Here is a 12,106-nt window from a genome sequence, read left to right on the forward strand (position 1 = left end):
TACTTCTGATTTCCTCTCTTATATATCCATCATCAGAACTCATGATATACTTAATAAAGTGCTTAAACATCATGCAACACGGATAAAGTCTATAGGTAAGGGAGGAGTTGGGAAATCTATGAACATCAAAAACAAAGAATTTTTGTCTGTATAAGGATGGTGTATCTTTGATTTGTGACATTATCACAAGGAAAAGAGACCCGTCGATTAGGGTTGTAATAGATACACAAATTGCAGCTGGAAGAGGACCTTTCAATCAGAAATGCTCTTTTTTCAGAATCTTCTCTCTCTGCTTTGCCCCAACTTTTCCTCCCTGGTTTATCAGTTTTCTACCACATCTTGCATTGGCTTGATCTTGCAATGGTCCTCATGTAACATGGCTGAATCTCTTTGCCTTCCTATATTTCAAACATGCCCACTCTGTGTTCCGTTTACGTTCTTCCTGTGAGAGGCTCTCCGCGATCTGGTCATCATCTTCGCTGTTATTATTAATCATTTCTATTTTGTAATGGAGACATTGAGCTTTTCTTACTGAGAAATTCACAGGCTATACCAATGAAGGGAGAGGAAATGGGGGTCAATAAATTAACATTTTATAGTCATTAAAGCTGAGAAAACAAGCACCCTGCCCCCCCACACACACAATGCACGATCTGCCTCTCTGTTAAAGGAAATAAGACAAGTAACTTAAAACATGCATGAAATTGAACTGCTGTCCTAAATTATATTGAATTCAAGACAGTTGATATAGCATGTAACTGTAGGGAATTCAGTAAGGGGTCCGCCCATCTAGGATGAAAAAGGTAGCACAGCTCAAAGCATACACTGTTTATTTGCTACAGGATTACTGTGGTCTTTATATTCATCATATGGTATATTATATAATGAAAGTCAATTTCTAGTGCTTCTTCATAGAAATATTGAATTATGTGGTTCCAACATTTCTCTCAATGTAAGTGAGCAATAAAGCATGTTATGGTAAATGAAAGAATTAAATATAGGGTATCCCAAATGTAAAATAGATAGCTAGTGGGAAGCAGCCGCATAGCACAGGGAGATCAGCTCGGTGCTTTGTGACCACCTAGAGGGGTGGGATAGGGAGGGTGGGAGGGAAACGCAAGAAGGAGGGGATATGGGGATATATGTATATGTATAGCTGATTCACTTTGGTATACAGCAGACGCTAACACACCATTGTAGAGCAATTATACGGCAATAAAGATGCTAAGCAGATATATAAGGTACCCCATGACTTTTGGTATAGACAAGAATCCATCCATTTTAGGAATCTTGGCCCCCAAGTGGACACTCTTTCTACTAAATTATTTTTGCTATAAATCTAGGAGCTCAAAGCTCCTATGAGGAGAAAGGTACATGCAACATTTGATATTCATGCCCCACAGCTGAAGGTGACATTTCCTCCGATTGTGGACACTTAAATACCCATTAAAGATAGCATAATTTTGAAGTTGCACACCATTTCTTCAACATCAGAGGAGTCAAAATTGTCCATTTCTCTCATGAGCCTAATACTGGAATAATATTTCCGGGGACTATTTTGAACAATAACTGTCATCTGCCACATTTTTTTATAAAGGGGATTTTCATGTGTTTTGCTAGCACCCGCAGATCAGCCAATGCTCACATACTTTTGCATATAATCTTTGCAGACATGATATAAATTGTTATTTTCCCTGGTCACCCTGAGAATTAATTCAAAATACAGAATTTTCGCTCTCCACATTACATAATATCTTATAGAAGCCCCCAAACTGACAAAGAGACACATCCTAAAACATCAGCGTGTGCCTTATTTCTGCTGGTATGTAGAATACGTTTAAATGTGATCGAAAAGCAATTTGGAAAAACAGGGTGATATCTTGTTATTTGATGGGTAGCATTTAGGTCTATAATAAAAATGGGGCTCAAGGTTGTCAAAGGTGACCAGAGGTCCTGTTAAATTCTCTTTCTATTAGAAACATGACAGCTCATAGAAACATGAGTTGCAGATGTACGGTAGGAAAAACACTGCATTTAAATAGAGGAGAGATATTAAAGGTGGCATCATACTTCCTAAAGGACAACATTAAACAAAAGTAGGGTTTTTGTGTGTTTGTTTGTTTGATTTTTACAGAACTTGGGGTCTGGTCTCACTTGGGGTCTGCATGCTCTTCCAAAGATGTGAGGACCACAGGAGATTTGCAACAGAACTGTGGGATTGGAGACTGTAGCCACATCACATAACGAAGGTTTCTGACACTGTGTAAGGCTGGGGAAATGCGTTCCTCCTGCAATCCCATGTGGATGGGTCAGTGCATTGGGACTCATGAGGTTATTATAACGGACACTTCACAAAGCACGTGCTGAGGCCACATGGGCAGGTGGCAGCCCACGAACACCTTGGCCTGTGAACAGGTTTCTCCCTGCTTTCACATCTTTCCAAAGCAGGTTTTATAAGGCATTTGGCCAACATGTTGCAGCCGGCACGCCTTCCTCTCCTATAAGTTACTTACAATGTTTCCCCATGTAACTCTATCTCCTTAGATTTTCTAACCTTCCTATGTCGAGTTTCCCGTTCTATATTTACCCATTGAGGTGAGAGGCAGGCACCGCTGGCGTTTTAAAATGTTATTTCAGCAAAAATGAGATTCCAAATGTTTAAGGACCCCAAATGAACCTCCAAATCGTAACTAAAACAGTAGGTGAAATTGATAAATTGTGTTTTTAAATCAACTGACATTCTACAAAATTCGATAAGCACACTGAAGGTGATCAGAGGGTGTGTACCAGTGTGGATGATCGGTGGGGTGGGTGTGTGACCGTAGGTGTACCTTAAAAGCATTTTAAAATTCAAGGCTATCAGTTTTCTCGAGGCCTAGAAAGATGATAGTGATTTTTTTTTCTTCTTTTAGATTTTTCAGAATCTCTACAGGGGACATATTTTTTTCTGTACTGATGAAGAATAGAGCAAAACTACCTGGTTTCAAACCCTGGTTATTTTATTTCCTTACTGCGGCTTTGAGGAAGTCTTTGAACCTTCTGGGTTTCACTGCTCCCTTTGGTAACATGAAAGCATCTACTCTAGGAGGGTGGTATAAAGATGAAGTGACTTAGGACATCTAAATTACTTAGAATAGCATGTTTTGATTATCATTTGAAAGTTTTAACATTCAAAACAAGTATGGGTAGATCTTGAAGATATCGTGGATTTGGGTCCCTGACCACCGCAATAAGGCAAATATCACAATAAAGCGAGTTACAAGTGTTTTTCTGGGTTTCCCAGTGCATATAAACGTGATGTTTACACTATACTGTAGTCTATTAAGTGTGCAATAGCATTACGTCTAAAAAAAAATGTACAGGCGTCCTCTGAGCCTTCAGCAAGTCACAGCAGTAACACCAAGGATCACTGATCACAGACACCATCACAAATATAATAATGAAGAAGGTTGGAATATTTCGAGACTTATCAAAATGTGACACAGACCCCAAGTGAGTAAATGCAGTTGGAAAAACGACACGGATGGAGTTATAGACTGTCTACAGACTTACAGACAGTGATAGGCAGGGTCGCCGCAAACCCTCTATGTGTGCAATAAAATGAGGTCTGCCTGTAATTGCTCTTCAAGCCGTTGACCCAATAATTTAAAACATCTCTAAGCACTTGCGGTAAGAGTTTCTCTGTAAGTACTGCATATCCTCCGGAAGTGTTACATTATTTTGGCTGGCATTATAATTTCAACGTTGTCTATGTAACAGCTAAAATAATACCTGAACAATCCCTAAGATAAACCCTGACAATACCTAAAATTCAGTAATACAGAATACCTTGACATATTTGTTTTCAAGCTGTTTTCATAAACAAATTGTAAAGATTTGACAGACGTTACCACTGAAGCGTAATAATGCTTCCAATATTTGGAATGAGGCACCATCTAAATTCCCAGTTTTATGGGACTTTTTTTTTTTTTTTTTTTTTTTGCTGTACGCGGGCCTCTCACTGTTGTGGCCTCTCCCATAGCGAAGCACAGGCTCTGGACGCGCAGGCCCAGCGGCCATGGCTCATGGGCCCAGCTGCTCCGCGGCATGTGGGATCCTCCCGGACCAGGGCACAAACCCATGTCCCCTGTATCGGCAGGTGGACTCGCAACCACTGTGCCACCAGGGAAGCCCTTATGGGACATTTTTTTAGGGCTGTATTTTGGGGCTCCAGAAATTCATCTCCCCATTTCCCTCCTACATCAGTGGAAACACCCAAGTGCACAGTTCTCTACTGGTCCCTGGGACGAAGCGCTTAGAATAATTTTCCTTTCTGGACTTCTCCCAGCTGAACCCCGTGGACATTCTTCTGTTTCCAGCAGCTCTCAGTTCCATCCTATCAGAAGCTAATGACCTTACAAACTAGTCTGAAGACCTCCCTTTCAGCCAAATGTGGAAGAGCCCTCAGTCTCCTCCGTTTTCCCTAAAGCTCTTGCCTTGAGAAAACACAGTTATTTGTAGGTTTTTCAAGTATTTGAGCTGATAGTCACTTTATAGAAAGGTAGACATGTAAAAGACCGTTCTCTATATATCCATTTCTTTTTTTTAAATTTACTTATTTTATTTATTTAGTTTTGGCTGCGTTGAGTCTTCACTGCTGCACGTGGGCTTTCTCTAGTTGCGGCGAGCGGGGGCTGCTCTTCGTCGTGGAGCACAGGCTCTAGGTGCACGGGCTTCAGTAGTTGTGGCACGTGGGCTCAGTAATTGTGGCTCGTGGGCTCTAGAGCGCAGGCTCAGTAGCTGTGGCGCACGGGCTTAGTTGCTCCGCGGCATGTGGGATATTTCCGGGCCAGGGCTCAAACCCATGTTCCCTGCATTGGCAGGTGGATTCTTAACTGCTGCGCTACCAGGGGAGGCCCTATATATCCATTTCTTTAAATAAGACAATAAGAACTGGGCTTCCCTGGTGGTGCAGTGGTTGAGAGTCCGCCTGCCGATGCAGGGGATGTGGGTTTGTGCCCCAGCCCGGGAAGATCCCACATGCCGCAGAGCGGCTGGGCCCGTGAGCCATGGCTGCTGAGCCTGCGCGTCCGGAGCCTGTGCTCCGCAACAGGAGAGGCCACAACAGTGAGAGGCCCGCGTACCGCAAAAAAAAAAAAAAAAAAAAAGATAATAAGAACCTGCAGAGAAAGTACCACTTTCCTCCCTTAGCAGAATCTAGATTTTTTTTTTTTTTTTCTAATCAGGCAGCCCAGAAAAGGGGAGGTGATGAGTACATTTGGAGGAAGTTGTGGGAAAGAAAAAACAGCTCTGACTGCTAGTAACTAGCCTGATAATGGCTAAGTGGGGTGGGCCCCACTGCCTAAAAATAATTTGAGGTAACAGGAGATGAAAGTCGTCCACAAGCATATGGGGATAAGACGGAAACAAGGACAGTGTGCAACCACGAAAAATGACCCAGATGATTCACCATCCTTGCGTGTAAGTTACTCAAATCCACCAAGATGGGCTTGGTCATCTCTGATGGTGGTGCTTTATCACTTCTGGAAAATGCAGCTCTAAAACTATTCCATCTATCTATCTATCTATCTATCTACCTATCCCAGCTTTCTTCCCGTCTTCTATCCCTCCCTCCTTCTTTCTTTCCATATATCACCTATCTCAACTATCATCTATTTGTATCTACCTACCTACTTACATCTATCATCTCTACCGACTGTGTCTATGTATCCATCCATCCATCATCTGTCTCTGTATTAATAAATTATCCATCTAGCATTCATGTTTATCTATCTACAATCTATGTATCTGTATCCATCCATTCATCCAACTGTTCATCCTTTATATCTGTCCATCAATCATTTATTCAATCTACCTATCTATCTACCTTCTCTGTCCCCACCTCCTCTGACAGGATGACAGTAATTAATTTCTCAAACAGGCTGCTCTATCTGCTTACTCAGCTGCTTTCACTGCACCCAGCGCCATCCCACCTCATTCACACCATCCCCACAAGTGCTTTTGGAGGGGACACTCTCGAATCTTGCTCCCCAAAATAGTTGGGGATAATTGGGAACCAGCAACAGTGGCATCATTTTGCGGGTTTGTTGGAGATGCAGACTCCAGCCCACGCAATCCCTGCTGGATCAGAATCTGCCCTGTAGCCTGATGTCAGCACATCCTTGGAACAACGTCTGAGAAGCACTGATAAAAATCGCAAATATGCTCACGCCACTTCTGCGCCATCTTTTACCGTCTGCTGCTTGAATTCAGGACAAGGTGCACACAGCATGCCTTGTGACTGGAGGCATGTTATCAGCTGGATGATGCTCCTTCCCCACACCTTTCCTGGTGACACCTTCTATTTTCCAGCCAGGACCAAAAAAAGCCATGGCTCCCCAAGCTTCCCGAGTCTTCTCACTTTGAGTGTGTGGAGTTCTGCCCTCCCGAAGCATCCACCATCATTGGTTTGTCTGCGTGGATGCCCACATACTTGGAGGGAAGTGGTTTGGGGCAGCTTCCTGCAGAGTGCTGCCCGCCCCTTGCAGACGAGGTTAAGGGGCTGTGTCTAGACTCCCACTGGCCCCTGGGTACCATCTCCAACACCTACAGCTGCTCCCTGGCTGTACTTCCCTGTTCTCCGCTTGGAGTCCTAGGAGGGAGACAGCTTCTTCTTTCACTTTTAACAGAAGCCCCAGCACAGAGCTGGGGTGATGGAGAAGCTTGGTAAACATTTGCACAAAGAATAAATAGATGAATGAATGAATGCATACATTATTACCATTCGTTGAGTTATTCAGAATGGCCATTCAGAATGCATCAAATGGTGAAAAAAGGAATGACTCCCCTCTTTCAGAAATTTGCTAGAGATCTAATTTTAAAGCCATGAAAATGGCATTCCCATTAAATAGATATGACATGTTTATGTATTCATGAAATATTTACATATTTATAAAATAGTTATTTACATTTATGTAAACACATATTTTGTATGATGACTCGTATGCACTAGAATTATAATACGTATATATAACATGATATATGATATATATACATATCTAATATGTGTAATATAAAATGTATGTTTTAAATATACATATTCTAACACATATATGGTGTATTATTTTATATACAAATGTATATAAATGTTTCATATAGTATAGCTATTATATATATAATTATACTTTATAAATATATTTGAATATTTATAAATACACTATATATTATTAATATATTTATGTGTATGTAATATATAAATATGTATGTGTATATATGTGTGTGTATATATATATATATCCTGTGTACGCCACATTCAGCAAACGACCTGAGTCCAACAGGTAAAAAAAAATTTCAGAGTTCGAATATAGCAGTCAGTCTTTGCTGTTTTCCTTTATCTGATAATTAGCTAATATTATCATGACATCCATGAACTTGAGTTAGAAATTTGTGCTGCATCCTTCACTGGTGAAGAGTTTGGGCTCTGAACACACGATCTTCCTTTGAATCTGAGTTCTGCTGCTGCCTTGTAAGCTTAATGTTTCTGATTCTCAACATCTTCAGTTTTAAAATAGAAATAATCCAGGTGCCTGCCCCTTAGGGCTATCGTGACTGTTAATATAAGGAATGACCAGGTGCATGTGAGGACTGGACAAGTTAGGTCTCATCAGTATGGTAGTAATTTTCTGCCTCTCCAGTTGTACTCAAATAAATTTCTTGCTGTCAGAGATTTACTCAAATAAGGCTCTCTATTAGAAAGATTTAAGGCGTGACAACAAACACAACTCAAACCCCAGCAACGTAAAAAGAAGCAGTGGCTGAAGTTAATAAACCCAAGTGTTCCATTTCAGGGAACATCCTCTTGTTATGAGTTTCACCATCCAGAGTGCCTTTCTCCAATGTCAGGCCGGAAGAAAATCCCTAGCGGGGACACAAAACTTGTTCATGAGGACAAACCACAAGAAACTGATCTATTACCAATCGAGTGTGCCATTTATCACCTACGTCACATGTATCGCTTAGTTTTTAAAATGAAAAAGACATCTAAAGACGGAAAAATAAATATGATAGGCCACCTACAAAAAAAGAATGGACGCATAATTATTTGCACAAAGCATTAGAAAATACTGTGATATTTTATTATTAAAAATGCTGCTGAAAAGTTTATACATATGTGTCCAGCCATATATATCTTCTATCATTACTTAAGGCAAAATCAAAAACAAAATCGCAAAATAATAATCCAAGAAACCATTAAACCCTGCGTGCCAGTGAAGGTCAAGAATAAAAGCCTAGGAAAGTTTTTTTCTAACTTATGTTTTTTTTTTCTTATTTTTTTCTCTTTTTTATAGATAGCAAGTATATTTTATTCTCATAGAACTCTATGAAGATTCTATAACTTCTTTCCATGTAGAAATATCATTTAAGGTGTATTAAATTGCTTTTGATCATAATCCTTTGTAAAAGCTAAAGTTATTCACTTAACAAGAACTTTTTTTTTTCCTTATCCAAATGTCACAAGCCTGATACATTACTGTGCCTATTGCTAGCAGAAGACAACTGGAAATACTAAACAAATACTGGAATTCACATCACAAACATACCGGACCCACAATGGCGCCAAGCGTCACGTCCTTCGTAGTTTCCTGGAGAGCCTATTCGTCGTAGCTTAGCTGGGGTACTATACAGCTTGCAGAAATGGCCTGACTATAGCTTTAAAAAGCGATGAACAGGAGTGATGCTTCACTCTATGCAAAGTTGGGATTGTATTTCACATATGTATACACAGAGAATCACTCTTAAATTTAGACCAAGATGAACAACAGAATTTATTGGATGACCTGTATGCGTTTTGAAAAGAACTCTCTTTTTCTAGGGTGGGGGGGGCATTTTCAAACACTTTGATAGACATTGCTACAGTTTTACTTTAGGGGTTCAATAATCAAAGATTATACAAAGAGACAAGGAATCTGGACTTTGTGGAGAATGTCCACCTTGGCAAAGACATTTAATGCTGCGTTTCCACGAGAACCATGCCCAGAGACATTATCTTCAAATATCTTTGGCTACTATTTCCCAGTGTTGCAATAATTTTTGAAAGACAAAACATAAAGTCACCATGGTTACTTTTTTTTTTTTTCCTTCCACTTTAGGACACTTGCGAAAGATTCCTTAAGGAAAATTAAAAGGACGATGAGAAAACGACAAAGTGCCAGAGGGACAAACTTCTCATCCCTGTCTCACCAATTTAAAATGACTGAATATTTCTGTGTGTTATCTTGACAGTGAAGCCATCCTAACTTCCCGGAAATCCCATGCAAAGCACTTTTAATGTTCTATCCTTTTGTTTGTTTTCTCTCTGTAATACTCATGGATCAGTGACGGATACACAAATCCACAAATGGAATAGTTTCAGACAAGCATATGTTTTATCCCATAAGTGATATAAAAAATAAAAATCCCTGCTTACCGATAAATAAGGGACTTACTGCTTAAACAGAAAGGAAAGACACATGCCCTCTTTCAATCTGATTAGCTAAGCTGAGCAGGTATTTCATCAGCCAAACCCTTCTGCAGCTGCTGGGGAATACAGAGCTGTATTGACTCAGCAGAGCTTGGTCCTACCAAAGACAAGCTTTCTTTTCCTTTTTGGCAGGGCCCTGGGATGGGAAGCAACTCTTCCTCAACAGATTCAAAGAACCAGAACTACAGAATGAGACTTGTATTCTGTTTCCCCCCCACCGCGGTCACTCTGCATGTGCGTGCGTGTTTCTAATTCAACAAGCTTTAAATAGGCTCCACGTTGGGGATCCATCCTGGGGTTGCAACTTCATGAAGGCTTAACACACAAAAATAAAAGTTTTCCTAAAAATAACGGTCTCCTAAGAATGCTGTCGCATGCACTTTCCAGCCCAAAAAGGGGAGAGCCTAGTCGAACAGATGGTCTAGGTCCGCTCTGTGACAATCACATCCTCCTACAAATGAAACACGTTAGAAAACCCCATGTCTGTTGGCCACAAGGAATTAAGAAGAAAATCCTCCTTTGTCCTGGAGGAGACAGAGGTGATATGACTAATGTATATATCGATTTATATACATACAGACCACAATGGAAAGCACAATCTTGCTAAAAGCTCTTTCAAACTGAAAACACCAATAAAAGTTTTTTGTTTTTGTTTTTGTTTTCTGTGTGTGTTTGTTTAAATGCACAGCTATACACATTTTTTAATTTTTATTTTTACAAAGTTTCTTAAATAGAGTTCAGGCTGGCAAAACATCTCTTTGCACAGAACTCTACGTACGTAACTGCATAGTCAGTTCTTTTATTGTAATAATAAAATTCTACTTTTCCTTCTCTCTGGATTACACCTCCATATGCTGGGTAAAAGCCCATAGACTCTTTCTTCACTTAAGTAGAGCCATCTGTCGTATGGCACAAAAAGAACTTTTCTTTATTTATTTCAATTGTAATTAAAAAAAAAAAAAAAAGTGTCCTCGGCTGAGTTCCAGGAGTGTCAGCTTCTACGGTCACATTGGAAACATCCAGGTCCTTGAAACTTCGATGTCCTAGTTGCAGTAAAGTTTGCTGGATGGTGGAGATCTTAAAGCAGTATTGTAACAGCAACGTATACGTTTCACATTTCGTAGGGTCAGAAGTTGATCGCGTGGTACTGGGAGATGCCAATGGAAAGGGTCTGCAAGGACACAGCGGCTGCCCTTTTGCTTTTTTTTTTGTCTTTTTTTTTTTTTTTTTTTTTTTGTCTTATGCCAAACATTCCTTGTTTGGAGGTGTTGCTTCTTTCTTCCTCTCTTCGATGTGGCTGAGGGGAGGCACAGAGGGAGGGGAAGGAGACGGCAAAGCTATACTCTAGTGGTTGAATGCCCGTGGGGTAAATTTGTACTGTTTTGCCCTCCACTGAAGGTATTGAACGTGTGCAAAGGCTGCATCCCCGTCAGTGTGTTGGGAATCATAGTGATGGTATTTGGTGTCATAAGTGGGATGTCGTCGGGGGACCTGCGCAGCGTGAGGGTGTAGTCTGGAGGGCAGGTGAGCCTCAGCGTGTCGTGAGCCTGCAGGGACTCACACTCGTGATCATGCTCCAGCTGTTTCATCTGCAGGGACATGATCTCTTCGTTCTGGATGTGAGCGATGTCGTTTGTGGTATTTCTCTGGGGACTGGGGCGCCTGTGTGTCTCATGGCGCCTCTTGTCCTTCTTATAGTACAGCGCCGCAAACGCCAAGATGTTAAGGAAGAGTAGGGATGCCCCCACGGCAATGGTGACACTCAACTCAGTGGAATAATCCCGTTTAGTTTCGATGAGGACGGTGGTGTCCTCGGGCCCCGTTTTATGAGGGTCCTTGGAGTGTTTGGGGTTGTTGGCGGGAGTGATGGCCGGGCGTTTGGTCGTGGGCCATATCTTGGCAGGAGATCGCCGAGTTCCGTAGGGGAAGGAGGTCATGTCCGGAGGAGGAACCTTGGTGGTTGTGGACACGTACTGGAATATCTCATTCAAGTTGTGCAAGTGAGGCACGAGTTCCAACCAGAAAGCCACTTTTGTGGCTCGGTAATGGTCCCTCACTCTGGGTTTCAAGCCAATATGCAGATAGAGCTGGTCTTTGGGGTTATACTTGGACCAGGCCACTTCCTCAAAGCGATTGGGTTTTGTGTGAATGAACTTGGTGTCCTGAGGAACTGGCTGATTAGGATCACTGGGGACAGAAGGGAGAAAAAAAGAGAAAGGTCACACTCTTCCACATTTCCCAAGTAAATTTTAATCAAATACAATGAAATTACAATCAGATAATCTCATGTGTTTGTTGATATGCACAAAATACTCAAGTAGCAACAAATACATGGTGTTTTAATCCCGACGCGCTACCATTTTGCCTTTTCTTTAAAATCCCCTTACCTTTATTTTAAAAATAATTCCTGATGGCAGTATGATAGCATTTTCATAACACTTCTACATTTTTTTAATGCATCCAATTATCTTCCATGATAAAGAAGGAAACCAAAAATGTGTCTTGGAAAATTTTCAGCATTTCCAGTTTAACTACTTTTGAGTCAGAAATCTCAGCCAGGGTGATTTGCCCCCAAGAGGGCATCTGGCAACATCTGGAGATGATTTT

The 12,106-nt window shown here is 41.0% G+C and overlaps 1 protein-coding gene across 2 annotated transcripts in view; it reads right to left on the reverse strand.

Annotated features, from left to right (window-relative positions):
• Positions 1-8,158: 8,158 nt before the first annotated feature.
• Positions 8,159-12,106, reverse strand: part of NLGN4X (neuroligin 4 X-linked) — a 458,026-nt gene continuing 454,078 nt past the window's right edge. For both annotated transcript variants that reach the window (XM_082609694.1, XM_082609695.1), the window contains one exon: positions 8,159-11,686. In XM_082609694.1, the coding sequence (XP_082465820.1) occupies positions 10,837-11,686 (850 nt within the window). In that variant the 3' untranslated portion in view covers positions 8,159-10,836. The remainder of the gene's footprint in view (positions 11,687-12,106) is intronic.

Source organism: Mesoplodon mirus, assembly GCF_964341445.2.
Source record: "Mesoplodon mirus genome assembly, chromosome: X".
NCBI classification, from domain to species: Eukaryota; Metazoa; Chordata; class Mammalia; order Artiodactyla; family Ziphiidae; genus Mesoplodon; species Mesoplodon mirus.